Source organism: Solea solea, chromosome 10 (genome assembly GCF_958295425.1).
Source record: "Solea solea chromosome 10, fSolSol10.1, whole genome shotgun sequence".
Taxonomy (NCBI): Eukaryota; Metazoa; Chordata; class Actinopteri; order Pleuronectiformes; family Soleidae; genus Solea; species Solea solea.
In genome coordinates, this window is record NC_081143.1 from 14,472,777 (window position 1) to 14,495,859 (window position 23,083).

The following is a 23,083-nucleotide window of genomic DNA, read 5'->3' on the forward strand; positions in this document are numbered from 1 at the left end:
GAGTGTGAAAAGCTCCAACAACCAATGAAGGGAAGCGTTGACTTCTCATATCGACTGTTGGCCATTTAGAGAATGGATCTCGGCTTTTGTTCGGAAGTGTTTGCCGTCTTTTTTTTTTGGCTCCGTCTAATTTCGTCTCTGATTCCGCTGGCTTGTCGTCTTTCTCCGATCATTGTCAGATATTGTATTTATTTTGACACGGCCTAATAAACACAAATGGTTCTTGGGCATGGTGTGTGGTGTACGGTGTGTGTGTGTGTGTGTGTGTGTGTGTGTACACACACAGAGCGGACAGTGGACAGATGGTGCAGGACAGCTGGTTCAGAGTGACAAGTGTGTGTGACCCGAGCCTGTGGTGGTGAAAGAAAGAAGACAACATTGACGGAGAGGAACTATTTGAAGAGGAATATCTCAGCCAGCCTGTGATTGCCAGGAGCTGGCAAACAGAGGGATGGGGGAGTTGAGGTGGTGGTTGGGGGTGCGGGGTGGTGGGGGGTGGCTGGAGACATCTTGAATAGACTTGGAGCGAGACAAAGAGGAGGAGGTGGAGTTGCGATAAAAGAAAAGCAGAAACTAAACCTTTCTGCCAATTTGTTCTTTTTTTATCCGTCTCGTACTTGGATTTCTTTCTGACGGCCACAAATGTTGTTCTTCCATGTTTTTGTTCTCTCCTCTGGCTTCCTCTTCCTCTCCTCCCCCTGCTCTCTCTCTCTCTCTCCCGCTCTCCCTCTCTCTCTCTGGTCTAAAAGCATTTCGCAGGTGTTGGGTTGGATACTGTAAACTGCCTCAGCTTCATCACCCTCTTAGCCTGATGAATCCCTCTTTTCCCTAAACAATCCAGAGTAGGCGATTGGCAAGATGTTCATTCTCACAATGAGTTCAAGTGAGCGGCCACAGGGGAGGAAACAATTTCTGTTGCACACACACACACTCACACAGCAACTGACAGTCACTCTAATCGTGCCTGAAGGGAGAAATTTGATCAGCTCTCAGCTCGTATTTAAACAGTAATAACCATCTCACTTTTTTATCATTCTGTTCATAAATACATACATTTTCATCCAGCTGGCTTCATTTCCACTTTAAATTAGCATCAAAAGGAAGTAAAAAAAAAAAAAAAAAAAAGTGTAGAAAATCCCCAAATGTTGTAAATTTGACCAGCCATCGCTCCTGGAAATGAAGTCTATATGAATTACAACAGTAAATACTGTGTGTTTTATAGGATGTGTAATCACTGATGTGTAATCACAGTAAACGGGAGTTTTTAACAGGCTACTTTTTTCCATTACTATGAAAATGTGCAATATAGAGTGTCAAGTACAAGTCCCAGTTTAAAAATATAAAATGACTCAATAACACATAAAGCCTGAGGATATGACCTATAAACACACACCCCAGGATGTCCATATAAGGACTTGTGTCTGCACTAAATGAGCACTAATATTTAATAAAGAATGCACTACATGGATGGAGTTTTCACACTGTGCCAAAGTTTACATACATTCAGTGTGTGAACAAAAGCACTGAGGATAATGTCGGCGAACGTTAGAGTCAACGTGAACTTCTCAATCTTTCTGCAGTCTTTCCCTAATCTTCACCAAATGCTGTGACATCTGCAATGTAATAACGCTCTCGTGTTTTACTGATCAGACACTTTTTTTTATTTAATGAAAGCGCAGAGGTTTAAAGAATGTGTAAACAGGATTGTTATTCTTTTTTAAAGGATGGCTTTAAGGGTGCACATGTTGTGTCCTTGTGTTTCAATTATGCACCCAGTGCCTCAGTGACAGCCTCAAAAGAAGGTGAAAGACAAAAAAATAAGATGAAATGTAATTACATTAATTATTTGGATGTGTCTCCACAGGGTGATTCCTCTATAGACACAATTGAATCAAGTTTTCAAAGTTCAACTTGACAAAACTGCACCGTTTAACACTGCAGAAAAGTATTAGATTTAAGAAAGCGTCGTGACAATATCATTTTTTAAATCTTAAAATCACCTGTTCTCTCTCTCTCTTTCCGTGCTTTGTGTGCGTGTGCATGTGCATGTGCATGTGCACGAGTAGTGCTCTCAGCATGTCACTCTAAGCTGCTGTGTAAACACTGGGAAGGAAAGACAAAACCACACATTGCTGAATTATGAGTGTGTGTGTGTGTTTTGGGTGTTTGTGTGTGAAAAGAGCAAGAGAGAGAGAGAGAGAGAGAGTGTATGTTATTATCTCTGCCTGTCTTGTCATGGTTTGTAAACTGTGAATAATGACACCGGGGTGAGTAAGTCATCGCCACTGCAGTCTTCACAAACACACAAACGCACACACTCACATGCGCACACACACACACACACACACACACACACACATACACACTCACTTTATGCTTCTTTCCAGTGATACGCTACATAACCCCTCATTCCTGATCTACAAACACACTCTTTCCTTAACCACAAACCGTCTCCTCCAAAGCTTAACTGTCAATCACTGAAAATGTTTTTAGAGGGAGGAAGAAAAAAATAACCCTAACCTCTACATTTCATAGTTGTTAAATAGTTTATGGTCTGTTTAGCTGTTTGTTTTTACATCGCTCTGGTTGTTTGTTCGCCACAAAAGCAGCAGATGGGCTGTTTAACATGATATCAGGGCATGAGTGCGGACCGATTGTCACCGTCTCCACTGCTCTCCTCTCAAGCCTGAATGTTTTTGCTTTTTCAACCGGTGCTTCTGCTTGTCTAAGCGAGCTGCGTCGCTTGGTTGACAGATGAAGAGGGGGGAAAAAAAAATAAAAAAATGAATGACTGATGGATGAAAAGGCTGATGCAATGATTGAGCGATCAGGAGAATACTGCAGCAATTGATGGATGAAGGGAATCGTGGGGGAGAGGACTAGACGGAAAAGCTGTGGCTGGAAATGACAAAGGAACGTAGGGTGCCAAATTGATACATTATCCGCCAGTAAGAGGTTTTTTTTTTTGTAAGACATTGAGGTTTCTAAATGGAAAAGAGACAGACAAGGAGGGAGGAGGCTGCCTCAGCTTATTGGGTCATGGAGTTTGTGGCAGATCAGGTCAAAGATGTGGTTGACAAACTTTCTGACCTGGCAGGGGATATGCAGACTCGGGCACAGGCACACAGACACATGCACAAACACAGAGACACAGGCCCAGACATGTGTCCATGTGCTGTCACTTTCTATTTATCTATTCTATTTATTATTGTGTGGCAACGCAAGAGGCAAACAGGAAAAGGATATGACGTCACTGGCCAAAAAGTTTGTCATTGGTCTGGCAACACATCCAGCAGTGGTCATTTTAGTTGTGGTGTGTGTGTGTGTGTGTATTTTGGACACTCTACCAGGCAAAGACTGCATTACATTTGGCTGTAGTGCTGAGCTGGTTTTAAAACATGTGCACGCACGCACACACACACACACACTCTGTCGTAGGCAGCGTTAGAGCTAGGATTATTGACTCGTAGAGACAGAGACAGCGGCGAGCGGCGAGTGAACACACTGCTATCGGAATACGATTAATACTGTCTGGCTGATGGATTAGACTCATTACACAGGGAGCGGGAGGGTGGCGGAGGGTGGAGAGGATGTGTGTGAGTGAGAGAGAAGGATGCAGAAAGAGAGAAATAGAAGAGAATTGGATAAATAGGGAGAAAATGGAAAGGTGTAATGGAAAGAAATCTGAGTGTGGAAGCGATTAACAAAGGAGAGAGGAATTTTAAAATATGGTGTTAAAGTCTTTTTGTTAGCGTCAGTTCCGGCGTGTTTCCTCACCAGCATCAGCGTCAGCATCTCTCTGTACAGAGTATATATACTGTGTATTGATAACCTGCATACGCAAGATTTGTTTTATGTGATTGATCTTTCTAACAAAACGGAACAATACTGACGCAGCAAACATGGTTTAGTGAGGCTTGTTTGGTTTAGTTGTTTGGTTGATGCTGAGTTGATGCAGAGATTCAGTTTTGGTGAATATGAAATTGCTGTGTATATAAAAAGTAGTTTAACTCACCAGAATGCAGTAGAAATGATAGTTTGTGTATGTTCTCAAAGTAAATACTTGATAGTTGCACAGTTGTAAAGTATAACAGTATGATACATTTTTCATATAATGAAGTATAAAGGTTTACTGTATGCATGGTTAGCATGTATTTGCTCCCTCACAAGCACTGATAAAGGAATCATATTTGTAAAATGATCACATCAGAAATGATCTCTTTGAAATCAGGGTGAATGATTTTGAATAAATATCTCATTGTGATTATTTTTGACTGAATTTGCAATTGCAATATGATTCGTTATATGAAAGGGAATGGTAGTTTTTACATAATTATTCTCATTTTCGTTGAATAATGTAGTTAAAATTATTACTGTGTGATATTTGTGCAGATCTGTGAGGAACAAAGATGTTCTGTAGAAGATAGATGATGTGTAGTACAGGTCAGGACAATATTTAATCTAAAATAGTAATTAGACACACCTTTTGGCTTTAAGAAATACTGCGCCTCCTGCGATTTTGAAAATTTGCCGTAGGCCGTGTTGCGATTAATTGTTGAGCCCTATTGAAAATGGATAAAGTCTTACTTAACTTTGAGTCCATGCAGAAATGTACTGCAAAAAGACACGAAGAGCACGTTTATCAAAGGTCAAGTGTGTAAGCATTGCAGATTCTAACAAAAGTAAGAGTCTTCATTCAGCCTTCCATCTTAGTCTCCCTTGTTTCCAAAGTCAACTTTCGTCCTGTCATAGACGGCACAAGATGGCGGCCACCGTAAAGCAAGGCCCTGGCCTTCATAAAAAAAGGACATAAAAATCCCCAAATGATTTATGTATTTGAATGCAAATACAGTTGTACACATATACTTGAACACATTCAGTAATGAAACCCTCCTAAATGTTACACACTGGACCTTTAAGATGTCAGGCTGAGCAGTACAGGTGCACAATATGACAGGTCTCTTGGTTGAAGCAGCTTTAAATTTTATCATCAGTCTGTTTCCCTTTCAACATCATCAGAGGAAAACTATGTCCCCATTACTAAATGCTTCTCAGCTCTCCTCATATGCAATTATTGTATTACTGCAAGCCACTGTCTATTCCTCCTCCCGTGTGTGTGTGTGTGTGTGTGTGTGTTTCCTCACTTGTCTATAATTACATGTGTAAACATTTCTGATGATGTCATGGTCTCAGACTGCTGACAAATCTGTTCCTGGGCTGGAAAGCTACGTAATGCAGTCTGGATTTACACGTCGTGTCGTTTCTTAAGCATTGCAGTTTTCACCTGTGAGATGTGATTGGACGTATGTATGTATGCATGTATGTTGAATATGTTGTTTCCTCAGCAACAAGACGATCGTCTCATAAGCGACTCACTGCTGGCTTTGTTCGGAACACAGCGCTAGACAATTGGGAGCTGAGGGAAAGAGCGGGAGCTATTTGTGTAGGAAATCTGTAGGCAGAATGTAGCATTTCTACCAAGCAATCATCTTGGCTTTCCTGTCTGCATCCAGACACACATTGCAAAATAAAAACTCCTTAGCAAAGCAGCAAGAAAAATAACATAGCTGCTACCACAAGAGTTCCTGTAAACCGAGCATGCACACACACACACACACACACACACACACACACACACACACACACACAGTTTGTGCAGCTATTCTTCTGAGGACACTGCTTTGACTTAATTTGGACAACCTAAATAAAGCCTTAACCCAAACCCTAACCATAACTAGTTAATGCTTAACCATCACCTTAACCAATCCACAATTCAAATCTTAACCCTAAACATAACCACTTCCTCAGATATGAGGTTTTCCCTCATCAGGACCAGGTTTTGGTCTCCATGAGGACTTCTGGTCCTGACAAGATAAATATATGTACTTTATTGATCCCAGACTGGGAAATGATTGTGCAGCAGCACGGGTTCAGGCCAGAAAAGATCCTAAAGAGATAACAAATACACACACACACACACACGCACACACAGGGGACACTCACTCTGTCAAGTCAAGTGTCTCCTAGGTGTCCACCCAGGTCCAGTAACCATAGCAACCCACCCTCTTACCTGGAATTAAAAGTATGTGAGGCATGATGGTGAATGAGGGAACCAGACAATGAGATGGGAAGACAGGCAGAGAGAGGGAGACTGCAGATTTGTCATTCATGAGCAAAGTCAATATTAGTTTAGAAGAGAGTGAAGGAGGAAGCTGAAAGAGCAGGGAATGTGTGTGTGTGTGTGTGGGGGGGACGTGATGTGTGATTCTGTGTGGAAGAACACTGTGACAACTTTTTTATCAGGTCCTGCCCCCACTGTCTTAAAAGCCACACCCACAACGTGACGACATGGCTCACCGTCTCACACACGTTCATCAACCACACACAGTTCTCAGAATTCCCAGGTGCCTGTCTGGCCCAGTGTGTTCAGTAATCCTCTGTATTGTCTTCAGTAAGCCTCCGCTCCTCTATTTCCTTTCTCCCCCTCTTCTCCTTCTTTTTCTTCCTAATTGCACACAGAATGTGTGTGATCTTTGGGGGTCCACTTCATGGCACACAATTGCAGTTTCATCTTGGTCTTTGTCCCTGAGCATCCTGTCCTTTATTTGCCTCGAGGAAAACCTGAAACCTGTTGCCTCTCTCTTAAGTATCCATCTTCTGCATTCACATTTTTGCTGTCGCTTGCTTACATGATCCTTTCTTTACTTTTTCAGTCTTCCCGGCTCCTTTGCTGCCCATTCACAGATTATTTATAGTTAATTGGATTAAGATCTCTAGAAGAGATTTGAATAAGTTGATTTACTGGCTGCTCTGCCAACTCTGACCACACTCAAACACAAACAGATATATGTACATGTATCTGCAGTACGCTGGACCTGGGATTGTAATCTCATGCCAAAGGTTCTTGTACAGAATATGTTCAGAAAACTGTGTGTGAGTGTCCAATATGAGAGAAAGAGCGGGGAGGAGGGGGTGCATGAGTGAGAATTAAGTGCTGCTCTTTCATGCCCAGGTCTTCTTTGACACGCAGGGCGTCAAAAGCCCCTCTCACTCTGAAAAGACCCTTTAGAAATGTAGCACTAAGCTCTTAACATTGGAGATCTGACTCTCACTCACACACACACAGACATACATCCTGGGTGACCCAAGGGGAGAAAATTAGTCAAATGAGGAAAGGAAGCAAGGAAAAAAACATTTCTCGGATTCTATCTGCTGTGAAACAGCGAAATGATGTGTCACATCCATTATTAAGCCGTTTGAACCTGTCCTCATAATTTCACACTACATTATTTTTCCCCCAACTTTTTTTTTAACCTGCAGACAAAAGCCCATTGATGGGCGCTCAGTGTGGAGTATCCGATCTCAGTGTGTTGAAGCCTGATTTATACTCTGTTGAGCACTTTTAAATGTGGACAGAAAAGATGTTTAAATGTGGACAGAAAAGATGTCGCGCACCTGTAGAATGTTTGCTGCTTTAACAAGATAAAGTGTCAAGTATTTTTGAGTGAGCTAACCTTACACTTTTGTAACACCACCCTGTAGTGGAAACCTTATTAATGTTGTGTTCGTCCTACTGTTTCTGTTACACCAGGTTTATTTAGTGTATGCGGTAAATTAATTGTCAGTTTGCTAATATATAAGACCAACTTTCACTTACATCATTCCAATCCAAATGCCAATGATCACAGAGTTTGACAAAAGCAACAAAGCTGTCTTCTACTTGCAGGCACTAAACTTAGTGTGTCATTAGGACCAGGTTCTGGTCTCCATAAAGACCACTGGACCTGACAAGTTCAGTGTTTGTGTCAGAAAAGGTCCTAAAGAGGCAACAAATACAAGTACAAACACACACACACACACACACACACACACAGCTCAGCAGGAGCCTCATTTAATGAAGCTAACCTCCTGGTTTAGGCACAGGGGCAGAGGTGAGGGGTTAAACCTTGGGGAAGTCCAAAGACAGGAACAATTTGGTAGAAGAGGAAGTAACGCTGAGCGGAGGATGAAAAGGGAGCGATCGAAGGGGGGAGAAAGAAGTACTAAAGAAGTACTAAGAGAAAGAAGAGGAGAGGCCAACAGCGGTGGGTGAGAGTGGATGCCCACTTAATGATTTAGGTAAAGATTAATTGAATCAGGTGCCTTGGTGCGGAACTGAGGAAGAAAATCCACTTTTAATTCTCTAAGAAGTCAATTTCTTAGTTGAGTTAAAACTCTCTCCCTCCCTCCCTCCCTCCCTCTCTCTCTCTCCCTCTCTCTCTCTCTCTTGGTCAGGGTTTAGAGTGTCCTCCTGCACTTCCTTAAGAACTCCACTCTAACTCAAACTGCCAATCACATGTGCATGCCTGTATTATGTCCCTCTGCATGTTGTAGATCACAGGGACAGATGTACGGGAAAAATCAATTTCTAATCAACTCAACTGCAACAGAACATAAATATATATCTTAGACACTTACACACACACACACACACACACACACACACACACACACACACTGATAACACAGCTCCACCTTGCCCCTGTATGGTGTTTACTGTAGCAGCGTGACAATAATTGCACCCCAGCAGAGTGTGTTGTGTTCCCCAGTGAACATGGTAAGTATATGAGTAAACACACTCCGGCTGAGTTTAGTTGACTGTAGGTGACAGTGATGTTTGTGTGCAGCCTGTCAACTGCGTGCACTGCACACACACACACACACACACACACGGCACATTCACAAGTGTTTACTGATTTCTGCGTCCGATAGGTAGATGGAAGTTAAACACTGCATCTGTGTGTGTGTGTGTGTGTTGCCTCTTTAGGACCTTTTTGTGGTATAAACACTGACCTTGTCAGGACCAGTAGTCCTCATGGACTCCAAAAACCTGGTCCTGATGAGGCAAAACCTCATTTCGGAGGAACTAGTTAAGTTTAGGGCAAATATTTTGGATTGTGGTTAAGGTTAAGGTGATGTTAGACACTAGCTGGTTATGGTTTAGGGATAACCGTTTGTTCAGGCTGTAAAATGAGTGAAAGTCAATGAGGGCGAGGGTAAGTCAAAGTCGGTGTTCTCAGAAGACAAGCTGTGCAAATCTTAGTGTGTGTGTGTGTGCGTGTGTGTGCGTGTGCAGGGTTAAGGAGCACTTTCAGAATATTTGTTTGGTTTCAGAGTTCCAGCAGTTAAAAGAGCACAGCTGTTTTCCAAACCCCCTTGGTCCTGTAAAAACAGTATCAGGATACACTCGTCTTGATTCAGACCAGCCGCTGTGTGTGTGTGTGTGTGTGTGTGTTTGTGTTTGTGTGTGCACACATAAGGAGAATCACATATGTGTTTGTGTTGTGTGTGTGAAGGTGAACCATTCTTATCTGCCTCTGTTTGGTAAGTCTTATACCAGGATCACACAAACTGATCTCAGCACCAGAGAATTTTAAAGCCTCGCACAAACTCACTGTGTACAAGTTTCTGAATGAAAATGCTGTTTATAAGTTTAAAACACAATATGTGGGTGTTGAATAATGTCAGCTTGGGTAGCCAAATCCTTTTTAGGGTAATAAGTTAAAATCCCTTAATATTTCATGGCTATTAAATCATGTCGTCATTACGCCAAAGCGTTGGCAAGTGAAATATTAAAGGTTTTTTTTAACTTATCACTCTGCTAATTCCCTAATTTGTATGTAAGTTATTTATTATTTTGCATTTGTTGCTCATGAATCAGATGAAGGCGGGAACACTGGAGGAATGTTTTGAATGTGACACAGATTTAGTGATAATAATTGACTTTTGGTGCAATAACTGATCAAATTTGAGTTAATCCTTGCAGAGGGGTGCATCATGTTTACTTTGCACCAGTCAGATTTCAAATCTGACTGAACACAGTCTTTAAGTAAAAGAATAAAGCCACTCTACTTTTCCCAGGGATATGCCGCTCTGTAATTTGTCTGTTTGCTTGGAAACAAAGGATTACGATGGTGCAGGTGAACGCACAGGTGACAAACGTTACCTACAGACGCCGTTATACAATCGCGGCCACAGGAATGTGAGGAATGTGGCTGGGCATTTGCCTTTAGCCGATTAGCCTGGTGGAGGTCACGGTGACACCGTTGGGGTCAAGCGCTGGAAGGTCAGTGTTGAGAGGTCAAAGAGTCCGTCTGGAAAATGGGCCTGTGTATCTGTGGCAGAAAACACAGAGACATTCACGTCCACTTTCCAGCTATAACGTTTCTCTAAGGATGAGCTGATATGTCCTGATTTATTTCCTACCTGCATTTTACATCTTGTAATACATCTGTATCCTCCAGACATTCTCGCACCTCATTTAATGTTCATAACTGTGTGTGTGTGTGTGCGTGTCCCTAAGCAGCCGTGTGTGTCTGTATTTGCTAAATCAAGTTGCTATATCAACCACTGCCAGCACGAGTTTCACTTGGCAACAGATTTGATCCAAATTGGACACCTGGTCACGCATGTGACTGCGTTTATATATTGTGTGTATGTATTGTACTCACATGTACTCACATGTACTCACATGTACTCACACGTACATGTGCAGGTGCAACACACACACACACACACACACGTGTACTGTGGGTAAGTCACTGCAGAAGAGTTACTGTGATTATTTTTATTTATTATTATTTCAAAGTGCAGTTTAGTTAAAGTGTCTGAACCTAAATCTCCATAGAGACCCACTGCACACACACACACACACACACACACACACACACACACACACACCCATCCATCACTTACTCCTTAAAAGCAGAGGAAGGGGGTGGCAGGGTGATGAAGAGATGAGTGTGAGCTATGAGAGCAGGAACAGAAAGCTGACAGAAGCAGAGGTTACTACTGCCCCCTACAGGTTGTTTCATCATTCAAAGCCTCGCATCACTGATTTGGATAGATGCTCAAAGCCGACAATTGGATTTCTTCTGGCTCCGGATATGCGGACACTTGTCAGGGGAAATGTTTTTTTTGTTAACACTCAGAGATGAATAGAGACAGCTGATTATATTTGGTGAAGAAGTGCTCTGTTTGCAAAAAACTCAATTTTGCAGATGATCTTGTCTGGCTCTGAAGTCCCCCCCAGTGCATTTTGAAGATTGCATCAACTACTTGTGCTACAGTGCAAGTGGCTCTGTGACAGCCTGTCTTAACTCTCCCGCCTCTTTCCCTGTTCCCTGTTCCTCTCCACATCTGTCTACCTGTCCAGTGATCTGAGTGAGAACCAGATTCAAGGGGTCCCAAGGAAAGCCTTCAGGGGAGCCGTGGAGATCAAGAACCTGTGAGTGGCCCTGTGTCCTGTGTGTGGTGGTGTGTTTTGTTTGCACGTCCGTCACTTTCTTTTCCATGTTTGCAAATGTGCATAAACCCCCCATGTGGCTGTGCATCAATATTTCATTGTGTTAAATGTCATGTGCCTCCTGTTTGCTGTATTGACTGGCACCACTGCTCGTTAGCTGCCTGCCTGTGTGTGTGTGTGTGTGTGTATGTGTGTGTGTGTGTAGATGTCCCTGCATTTCTGTTGCTTCCTCCCTGTTTTGCCTCTGTCATGAGGCACGGTCATGATTAAAGATAATTGCTGGTCATTTTCGCAGGTAATTGCCCAGCAGTAATTTTATAGATATGGATTTTTCAACTATTTTCGCTGCATCCTGTGTTCCTGAGTTTTTTTTCCCACATCAGATAATTTATTTTTGAAATGTCTTGCAATTATTGTAAAAGGACAGGGCAGTTTGGTCTGTGGAGGTTTGTTTTAGTAATTGTGGGCCCCACCATATTAGGGTTTGAGTATGGGGAATACAGTAAGAGTATAGTCAAACAAGAAGATGTGTGTGTGTGTGTGTGTGCGTGCGCATGCACTCAGGCACATTAGCATGCAGGTGACAGCACATGATTTACTGTCCTTATGTCTTAATTAAATTGTTTCAGCAAAGCAATTCTGAGAAAGAGGTAGAGAGAGAGAGAGGGGGAGAGGGAGAAGGGTGAAAGAGGTAAAGAGCGGCGCATACAAATTAGACGTCAGATTGGAGAGAGCAGGATTCGCCAATAGATCCACAGATAAATACGTTGAGAAATACATCTGCGAAGAACAAAGAGCCCAGGAGACAGAACTAAAGAGACTGAACAAGTGTGAGGGAGATGGGTGTTGGCGTTATCGATGACTTTTGCTGGTGGAGTTAACGCATATTCATCTGTAACTTGAAATTCACTTCAAGATGTAATATAGAACATCTTTACCTTCTCTTTTGTTTTGTTTTTTTACTTTTCTCTGTTGTGCATGTGTGTATGTTTTTGCAGCCAGTTGGACTACAACCACATCAGCTGTATAGAGGATGGAGCTTTTCGAGCATTACGTGACCTGGAAGTGCTGTAAGTACCAGTTTTTTTCTCCTAACAGTAGAGGAGGGGAGTGAATGAAGAGCAGCAGTGGGATGTGAAGCAGCCAATATCCTTGTTGACCTTTAAAACACTGCATTGCCTGTGCAGCATTTGGAAAAAAAAAGGTGCTTTCATATATTTTCAGAAATACCAATTAATGGATGGTGCTATAGTGTGACTGCCATTATGTAAATCATTAACAAGGTCGCCATGCCATGAGTGTCATTAACAAACCCTATTCCTGTCCTCAAGTCAGTGTGACTCCACTGAGAAGCCCGTTTGTGTTTGGACTGTTTTTTGTTTTTTTTTTCACTTTTTCCACGTCTCATTGTGAGCTTGCTGTGATTTCGGAGTCAAACTGTATTTTAATGGGGAGTTTTATTAGCTGTCAGTGGTAGTTGTAAAATGTAGTAACAGCCTAGTTAAATGTCTGCAAAAGTACTGTAAATAAGCAGGGCATCATTGCAGTTGTGCCATCTTGCTAAAGTTTGAATGCAAGCTTCTACATACAATATTCTACACTGACCCGTCTAAGAGTTAAGTGTGGGTTAGCGTTCATTTTCACAACGATGTCCAGGAAGTCGATAAGAACCTGTGCCATTTTTCAGCTGCTCCAACACTTGAAGCTGTCGGTGAAATACTCAAACCTTTTAAAGAAGTCCGCTACTCTGTACAACTCTTAATATTAAATGGAGTGTACTCTTTTTTCTGTATTTTTTCAGCTGTCACAACAATTATCCTTTATTTAAAATTACCATCACCACTCATTATGTATCTCTATCAGTAACAGGGGGCCACTGTCTAATTTGAATAGCGGCTGTCGGCATGGGAAAAAAGCAGGACACACACACACATGCTGGATTCTAGGGCACAACAATTAATCATCTTTAAATCCATCCATCCATCCACTTTAAACTTTCCTCCACATGAGGATCGCGGGTGTGCTGTGCGATAGGCGGGGTATATATAGACATCTTTAAATCAAAATTGCCATTCAAAACAATACAGTTAGTAAACTGCAAAGGCTGCACTTTAATTCTTCATATTTATGACCATTGTGTTTTCTATGAAAATTAAAAAATGTAACTCACACATGTTGGAAACAGACCCATGTTTAAAAGTAGGATGAAATTCACCGACACCCACATTTCTTACCATTGTTCTGCAGTTAATTCAGAAATTCTTGAGAGGTGAGGTATGTGCTGTTGAGAAAAACAAAACATATTGTACTTAACAAAGCTGTTGTCAGGATTGATCCTGAGCGGCGTTTTTAAGTAGTTGTGACACTGATTGCAAGATACTGGATTAGAATCCAATTTCATCACTCTGTGGTTCTGAACATGGTCCAGTTTTTACATCTGTGCTGAATTCGTGCCCCGGCGGCTACAGCGCAGTGTAACGTACACCAAAGCGCGGCATGCACCTCCACAGAAACATAAGTGAATGACATAGTGATGTGGACTGTAACAACTGTGACTGAGCAGCTTGGTAGCATCTGTTGTCCAGGTCTGCGTGGGCACAGAGAACACAGCGGTCGTACTCCTCCACCGTCCTCTGTCCTTTTCTGCATTGCAGTCATTTCAGTAAAAGTAATTGTCGTTCGACATTTATTAGGCTCTTCATTGATCTTTCTTAGAGTTATAAACAAGGCTGAAGTGCAACGACCCTGTGATTTCCAAAACAGATCACTCAGTCTGTGTGGCATCTCTCTCTCTCTCTCTCTCTCTCTCTCTCAGGACGCTCAACAACAACAACATCAGTCGACTGTCTGTGGCCAGTTTCAACCACATGCCAAAGCTCAGGACCTTGTAAGTGGCACCGAAGAGTATGTGGTTCCTATTACCCTAACCCGAGGGAGAGGATTCCTCTCATCGCTGCCTATTTGTACAATTGATTGATTTACTTCCCCCTCTCAATGCCCTCTTTTCTACAATCACTTCATACTCACATCCCTCTTTATCCACCTGCTCCTCCTTCTTCTTCTTCTCCCCACCCTCTTTCCCCCCCACAGTCGCCTGCACTCCAACAACCTGCAGTGTGATTGTCACGTGGCCTGGCTGTCAGAGTGGCTGCGACAACGCCCCCGTCTGGGACTTTATACACAGTGCATGGCGCCGCCACATTTGAGGGGGCACAACGTGGCTGAGGTGCAGAAGAAAGAGTTTGTCTGCACAGGTAGGTTGAGAAGTGAGAGGCGTGCGTGTGCGGTGGCGTGCGTGCACAACTGTTTTTGCTTTACTGTATATCTTTAAATTGTGGCAAACTTATTTTGTGTGTGTGTGTTTGTGTGCTTCACTGTGTTTGCTCCATCTTTTGCTCATGCTTTACAAGATGAGAATGAAGGCAAGTACTCATCTTCCTCTGCTTGACTTAGCTTCATCCCCATGCTCTTGATGAAATATGCACCAATTGGCTTTTTATAACTTATTTTAAATAAAACGTCAACTACTGCAACAGCAAAAAAACCAAAAAACAGACACAGACAATATCCCATTTGGGTGAGACATCTCTCTCTCACCTGCCCGCCTGTTATGCCCGCTCTGGGTGCTGCTTCAAACTTTGGATTCTATCAGCTTTAACGTCCCCCGCCTGTGGGATTCACATCAGCCACGACCTGTTATTCACGTATAATGATGACCCTTTGTCTCCGTGTAGGTTACCAGTCGTCGTCATTCTCCTCCTGCAGTGTGTTACAGTGCCCAGAGTCGTGCACCTGCAGTAACAACATTGTGGACTGCAGAGGAAAGGGACTGACAGAAATACCCACCAACCTGCCTGAAACCATTACTGAGATGTAAGGACACACACACACACATGTGTTACTCTACATGCAGATGGGTTCACTTATGCACAACAACTCACATATGCACACGCTCTACAGTGATACTGCTGCTGCTCCTTTGCTGTGCATCTCTCTGTGCCATGTCTTTCTTTCCCTATTCCCCCGTTCTCTATTTTCACTGATCCTCTCTTTTTGTGCAGTAGAATAAAACCACACATCTGTGAAATGAGAAAGCTTGGTCATGCAGTTCTTCCCTACTTAAGAAAATAATGAAGGGATGAGGGAGGAAGATTCAAAAGATTAATCTGAAGGACAAGAGGGATCATATCTGTATTTAAAGGGAGCATCAAGAAAAGGCGGAGAGCCAGCACACTTAAGATGACAAAGTACCACCAGAGATATAGACCCGAAGCTCAAGACTTGAACTTCATTCAGACATAAGTTACTTATGAACTAGGACTAAAAATATGTCTTGGACATATAAAATGTTCAGTTTTTCAAGGTTTGACTTTGTCTAACCACTGAAACTAAGTGGTTTCTCAACTAATTAAAAAAAACTATGTCACTGTATATGATTGGATTCTAAAATACTGTGGTAGCCCCTAACATAATTTGCATCATTTGGCTTAAGTTGAAATTGCTGTTTAGTTTAAACCTGATCAAGTAGATCGACCCAGTGGAGCGGAGAGGAAGAAATGAAAAACAAACTCATCTTAGGGAAATGTTTCACAATCAAGTGGTTGGTTTGCAAATCATGTTCCGCCGCCTTTCTTGTCACAGTGACTGAACATCTGAAATGTTTAGACAACAGTTGTTTGGGTCTCTTTTGCCCTCTCTCTTTCTCCCCTGGCCTTGATTTGTTTGGGCCTGACTGACGCAGAGTCCGACTGGCATTTAATGGAACATTGCCAAGATAGTTAATCTGTTTGTGTGTGTGTGTGCGCCTCTGACTCTACACATGTGAAAGAGGGCAAAAGATCAGAGAAATGTGACAGACTTTGGCACTGGTCATCAAAGGCCCTTATCTGCAAATGTTCCCCCTAACCCAGAGACCCAGGGGGAATGAGCAGCAGTCAGCGATACAGCGGAGATAGCTGCTGGTGATAGGACTAATGTTAATGGTCTGTGTGTGTGTTTGTTCCAGCCGACTGGAGCAGAACGCCATCAAGGTGATCCCAGCTGGGGCCTTTTCTCCTTATAAGAAGCTACGCAGGATGTGAGTAGATGAAGGGACACATGTATTGTGCTCCCTGCCAACTATCCACAACAGTGTCTGTTCCTGTCTGTTTGGGTCACACGTTCTGTGTTTCTCTCCCTCTCTGTCTCTGCTTCGTCGCTTCTCTCCGCTCTTCTTCCTTTTGCTTTGTTCTTCACAGAGACTTGAGTAACAACCAGATTTCGGAGCTGGCTTCGGATGCTTTTCAAGGTCTGCGCTCCCTCAACTCTCTGTGAGTACTGTGTTGTCTGTTTGCATTCAGGAAGTAGTTTATACGAAACATCACAATAAATCGCCCGGGAAGTATGTCCGCAGAAACGACAGACGATAACGTGGCTGGTTACAGGTTGTGTCGGAAAAAATTGCTATTCCGATGACAGACACATCCACGTCATGGTAGTCAGTGTAACACCAATCCCTACTGTAAATACTGGAGCTTTGTTTTTGTTGAGTTTCAAATGTTTGTCTGTGTCCATTATCAGATTTAAATGCAGAGTTTGAATGCATTCACAACACAGTGCCCTTAAAAGTGACACAACGCTTCATATCTAGTGGTTTCCATGACATCAATCCCCCAACGCAGTGCTCTTTTCCTCATGTAACGTAGAGAAAGCACTCAAAGAGCGCAAACCTCCATCAGGGCCATTCAGTGTCTCACAGTGTCAGTTCACTCCTGGATTTGTGTCCAGATCATCGCCGCAATGTAATCATCCTCTTCCTCAAGTCATAACTTGCATCCACAGATATTTTCATTCAAAGCTTTCCTTTAATGTCTGCGTTAACAGAAAAACTCATTCAAAAGCAGAAAGCCTCCTTCGCTGAGGTAAAAAGTAACTCTACGATATCTAAGCTCAAGGGAAGACTTGAATTTTGAACAGTTTTTTTTTAGAGGCACTATTGGTGTCTTCCTCCTCGGCATGAGTCTCCGGTTAGACCATCTGCTTTGCATGTGAAGCTTTGTGAGGGAAGATGGCGAGCGGTGCAGCACAGGGATGTCGAGTTATTTCATGAAGGAGTTATATTAAGGTCCCCGTCTCTCCAAAGTCAATAATTCATAAATGCTGAATTGCTGAATGGAGGCTTTTGCCACCTCATTACACATTCACCACAGAGAGAATGGGACACACACATTCATGCTGACACACCACATACAGTGTGGCCTTCACATTAAGCTGCACTGTGTGCGCATTGTGTGTCACTGTTTGGTTTGAAAGGATGTAAATGAGCCATCAACCTCATGTCTCTGTGCATGTATGTGCACTATGTGTGTGTGTGTGTGTGCAAACGTGGTCATTACACACTCGATCAACAATAGAGCGGTGAGCCAACAAGGAAACATTGGGATGTCCACTTTAGGCCGTGCCTTCGGTGAAGCTAAAATCTGAGCCCTCAGCACTGCCTCTGCAGGCAGGAGCATGGACGCATGCGTAGTGTTACGTCACGGCTCGTAGCCGCTGCAGGCCTACATCAACAGCAGCGCTGCGGAGGCCCACGGGGTTATGGGATGGAAAACCACAATCAGTGGAGGTTTTAGTGGAAGATTTTTTGGAACTACTGCTTTAACAAAATACTAGTACTAAAAGCAGTAAAAATGTTGTAGCTTTTTTTTTTTATTGTCCACCCAGAATTACTTGACATAGTCTGGTCTATATTTGGTGTGTGTGTGTGTGTGTGTATGTGTGTGTGTGTGGTGGTCGTGGCAGGGCGACTGCAGAACAGTACGTGCTAATGGCTAATGTGTGTGAGAGACAAATGAAGCGTTCACTCCCCGCACCGTGGGTTTCCCAACCTCAGGTCTCTGAGGGAAGGCCACTCAGCACAATGAAATAAAAGCAATCTAAAACACATGTCTTTAGGCTGCCTACATCCACAACTCAACTCAGCGTGGAGCGTAAAGATGAATGATAACTAACACTAACTCTCTGTGTGTGTGTGTGAGGTATTTGTTGGGCAGAGCAGTGGCAGTTTCAGCCTTGACCTGTTTGTGTACATAATCTGATGTATTTATAAAAAGCATTTCTCTGATAGCGGTGTACATTCCTCACTGTGCAGCTGCAGCCAGATTTATGTGGGGATCGTTTCATTGTGACGTTTAGATGAAAAGCCTTCACTACAAGTTATATTTTATGTCCTGAGTGTTTTCATACAGCCAGGTGTTGGCGCAGAGCCGGTGTTTGTGTTGGTATCACTGTGTTTGTGCTTTAAACTTGACGGCCAAGAAAAGTCCATCGTATCTTATCTAATCTTTGATTGTGTTCTTATGGTTTCTTGTGTGTTTCTCTGAAGTCTTAGTTTTTTGCTGCATTCATGTGATGCTGACAGACATTTAAAAAGACTGTAAAAACTCCCATCAGTTTAATTTAGAAGCAGTTCATTATTATTTCCACTATCATTAGATGTGTGGTCACCCCAAATAAACAGCTCAGGTTTGATCTTTTATCATGTTACACATCTTTAAATGCAGTAATGCAGTGGTGGAGACTGAGTAGCTTTTACTAGTGTGACTGGATATTTTGCAGCTTAATGTGGTTTCGATGGAACTGCAGATAAATGGCTTTGCAGCCACTTTGCCACGGTTTTGGACATTTCTGTGTTTCACTGTGTCATTACAGCTGTCAGCTGTTCAAGAGAGTCAGAATTACTGGGACTTTTCCCACAGGGTGCTTCGAATTCACGTCTTTTACAATGTGACGCGAACATAACATTTGTTACTGGCAAAACACCATGTTAAATATATTTGACAATATAATAACTTGTTCTTATTCCATGTACCACGATAGTAAATATGGACAATACTTCCTTGGAATCCTTTTTCAGTATATTCTGTCTAATATTATTGTATAATATCTTGTCTTATTCATCATTAATGCAGTTTTTCTTGTTTTTTTTTCTCCACAGGGTTTTATATGGGAACAAGATCACTGAGATTTCCAAAGGATTGTTTGAGGGACTTTTTTCTCTGCAGCTATTGTGAGAGGACACACACACACACACACACACATGCCCACGCACGCACACACACACACAGATGCTTTAAAGTTATTTTCAGCTCAGTTCTCGACTTCAGCCCATTGATATTCTACTTGAAAATGCTTCACGAAAACATTGTAATCGGAGTGGAGACGTGGTTAAACGTCGTCGTCGCTGACCTTTGACATTTGAAACACTCATCCAAGAACAATAACAAGATAAGTCTTCATCCTCTACCCCTCTCCCTCTCCCTCTCCCTCTCACTCTCTCTCTCCCCCCCAGGTTACTGAATGCTAATAAGATAGCATGTCTGCGTGTGGATGCATTTCAGGACCTTCACAACCTCAATTTGCTCTCACTGTATGACAACAAGCTCCAGACCATCGCCAAAGGAACTTTCTCATCACTGAGAGCCATACAAACACTGTATGTACGCACGCACACGCACACACACACACACACACACACAGACTTTGTGTAAAATGCTGAGTTTCAGCAGCCGTCATCATAACTGCACCACTGCAGATCGACATGATTACAATCATAAACACAATCCTTATGAAACATTCACTCTTTGGTTGGGTTTAGGCACAACAGAGAACTTGGTTTAAGTTTAAAGGAAAGGCTTCAGTCATAAGTACTTCCTTTCAACTTCTTTTCATCCCTCATCACCATGGTTACAATAATAAACATGTGGTTATGGTTGTGAAGCGGTCATGGATAAAACAAACAAAGACAACTATCAGTTTCAAACTGGAAATGAGAAGCAGCCCTGTGTTGTGTTGACCCGCCAAACGACACCAAAGCATCCTCCTAACACGGTCGCAGCTACATTTATACTATGACTTTCTACTCTGCTTCCGTCACCATGGCTACAACAACAGAGGGAGCCATCCAAAACATAGCTGTGGGTCATAATAAACAGTCTGCACAGGTGGTCCATCGATATAAGTCTGCTGTTTTGGCAATAATATAATGACCATACATTATGATCGTTTCTCACACCCAGAAACTGGAGCACACATGTATGCTGTTTTAAAATAAGAATACATGCCATGATGAAGGTCTATGATGTATGAGTTAAACAAATTGCAAATATATAAGACCAACTTTCTGCCAATGATCACAGAATTTGCCAGATATAAAAACAACAAAGCTGGTGATGCCCTGAGAGTTTCGCACAATACTGTAACTAACCACAGAGTTGATGATTGTTAGGTTTCTTTGTTGTGTGTGTGGTGGGATACTCTGGTGTAGACCGGCACAGGGACTGCAAGTGTTATTCTTGTAACCCTGGACTTAACTTATCCACATAGTGTTCGTGTGTGTTCTCTTGTTTGCTGACAAGTAGAAACCGGTCAGCCTGGAAAGGGTTTATAATTGATTTAAATCAGTGATGTGTAGATTTTTTTTTTGATTGATCTGAACTGGCCAAAAGTAAGTGAGTCACAATGAGTCACAAGCATAGACCGTAGACATAAAATGGTGCGATCTCCTAGTTTAAAAAGTGAGGCCAAGGAAGTAAGAGGGAAGTACAAGTTAGCCATCAGGGGGCGACTTCACTGGTCACAAAAATAAGTCTAAGGGAAAATGAATCTATTTCTCAGTAAACATTTTCCTGAGCAAGTTTAAGGTCTTTTTAACAGATGTGCATTTTGTAAACGATGTTCCCATTTAAAGGAAAACAGACGATAAAGTATGGCATATATGAGTGGACACCAGTGTGATTGACAGCTGGTATCGTCCAATAAGTCCCCGCTCTGTGAATTTACAGTTGCATAAACTGTGTAAAGTCTATGGTCACCAGTGAGTGTAGTTTTCAAATAACATGGCCGGCGTCATTCATGATCTGTGAGTGCTTAAATGTGTTCTTATCAGCACAGTTACACAGTTTCACTCATGATTTAAATCAAAAGTACAGTTGTACTAACCTCATTTGCATATGTGTCACTGTAACTACAGTTAACAGCGTCTGTGTCTCTTTGTATCCCCTGCATGTGGGATCAGTCACTTAGCCCAGAACCCGTTCATCTGTGACTGCCATCTGAAGTGGCTGGCCGACTACCTGCAGGACAATCCCATTGAAACGAGTGGTGCGCGCTGCACAAGCCCGCGACGGCTCGCCAACAAACGGATCGGACAAATCAAGAGCAAGAAGTTCCGCTGCTCAGGTACAAACACACGTGTATGCGTCACCGACATATGCCCACATACAGTAGCTCCTACAGATGCAGATATGGCCTGTTTCTTTGAAATGTTTGCTTCTAATCACGCTCACATGCACACACATAGATTGATATAGTGTATGAGACAAAGTCCTCTCCTGTCTTTTCATTCTGTGTCTGTTGGGACTTCTCCTCCAGTCTCGTTCCACTGACCTCAAATCTCACACACACAATAATAAACACAATGATAGACACAAACAATAATGTCATCTAGCCTTGTCTTCTGTTCTTGGATTGTTTTTCACTTTCGATCTCTCTGTCTCTCCATTAGCTAGAGAACAGTATTTCATTCCAGGTATTGTGCACTGAGCATGTGTGTGTGTGTGTGTGAGGTTGTGAGTTCACTCATGGTGCACGGATGCTACACGCACTCTCTTGACACTTGGAATGACTTGTCTTGACTTACACCTGTTGAATGCTGAACATCTTCTAATGATCTAATGTACACGTACATCATTATGCATCATGTCTGACCCGGCAGCACATAATCACGCTCTTGTCCTTGCACTGGGTTTTTAATAGTAACCATAACCTTAGCAAGAGAGCAGAGGTGGGAACCTGTTTCCTTTCGTGGGCCAATTAAAATTTTTAGAACATCCTTCATAGGGCATAATTAATTATTTAACACATACTGTCTATCACACTCAAGTCAGATGTGATGTGATAAAGAAGATGATGATGACTCTCACGGCTGATTTTAGTTAAAATCACCTGCTCAAATTTACCTTGTTAAGACGAGAATTCCTCCCTCATATCAACCGTGGCAGTGATTCGAAGTCTTGTTGGGCCAGAAGGAGAGAAACGGTTAATTTGGTTTTAAGCATCTTCTTCCATATCAGTAACAACCTCTGCGGCAAACCGACAACATTGTTTTTAATTCTCCTTCCGAATGAAATTTCAACTGGACAGCTGTTAAACTTCCTCACCACAAAGCATCTCTGTATATCATCACGTCTGTCAGAGCACCGTCTTGTGAAAGATTTACTTTAATATTTCTTTGCTATTCAATTCAATTCGGTCTTTATTGTCAGTCTGTCACTTCCACCTGTGAAAGCGAATGTCATTTCATATTAAATCGTATCATACTAAGTGCTCACGGTTATCCTGACCAAAACAAGTGCGATCAACGATTGTTATTATTATTATTGTTGCGATGATTGAATTTTTTAACCATATGACCTAGAGGTCAGCAGCACACGTCAGAGTAAATATTAGAGATTTAGGAAACAATCAAAACAATAATGTAACAGTGTATAGAGTTTGCTTGACATTTAAAGTGCAGGAGTTGAGGTCACAGTAATAAATTAAAAACATAGGCTCTGCTTACTTGTTCCTCGTTGAAGAAGAAGATTGACTGAAACTGAAAAAATGTGTTGCTATATAATTCTTTATCGATCCTTAAACAAGCGCAGCGCTCCATGATACATGTTTTTTTGTTGAAAAATAATTTAATAAAATTATAGATGATGAATGAAGCAATAGTAAGTCATGGGGAAAGATGCAGAAATAGATCACAAACACTTTATT

General features: G+C 42.2%; 1 protein-coding gene across 1 annotated transcript in view; it reads left to right on the plus strand.

The window, feature by feature from the left end:
• slit2 (slit homolog 2 (Drosophila)) overlaps positions 1–23,083 on the plus strand; it is an 84,030-nt gene that overhangs the window by 38,526 nt on the left and 22,421 nt on the right. The window contains exons 5-15 of the mRNA XM_058640174.1: positions 11,195–11,266; positions 12,283–12,354; positions 14,100–14,171; positions 14,375–14,538; positions 15,019–15,157; positions 16,290–16,361; positions 16,522–16,593; positions 19,260–19,331; positions 19,614–19,757; positions 21,339–21,502; positions 21,828–21,851. Of these exons, the coding sequence (XP_058496157.1) occupies positions 11,195–11,266; positions 12,283–12,354; positions 14,100–14,171; positions 14,375–14,538; positions 15,019–15,157; positions 16,290–16,361; positions 16,522–16,593; positions 19,260–19,331; positions 19,614–19,757; positions 21,339–21,502; positions 21,828–21,851 (1,067 nt within the window). The remainder of the gene's footprint in view (positions 1–11,194; positions 11,267–12,282; positions 12,355–14,099; positions 14,172–14,374; positions 14,539–15,018; positions 15,158–16,289; positions 16,362–16,521; positions 16,594–19,259; positions 19,332–19,613; positions 19,758–21,338; positions 21,503–21,827; positions 21,852–23,083) is intronic.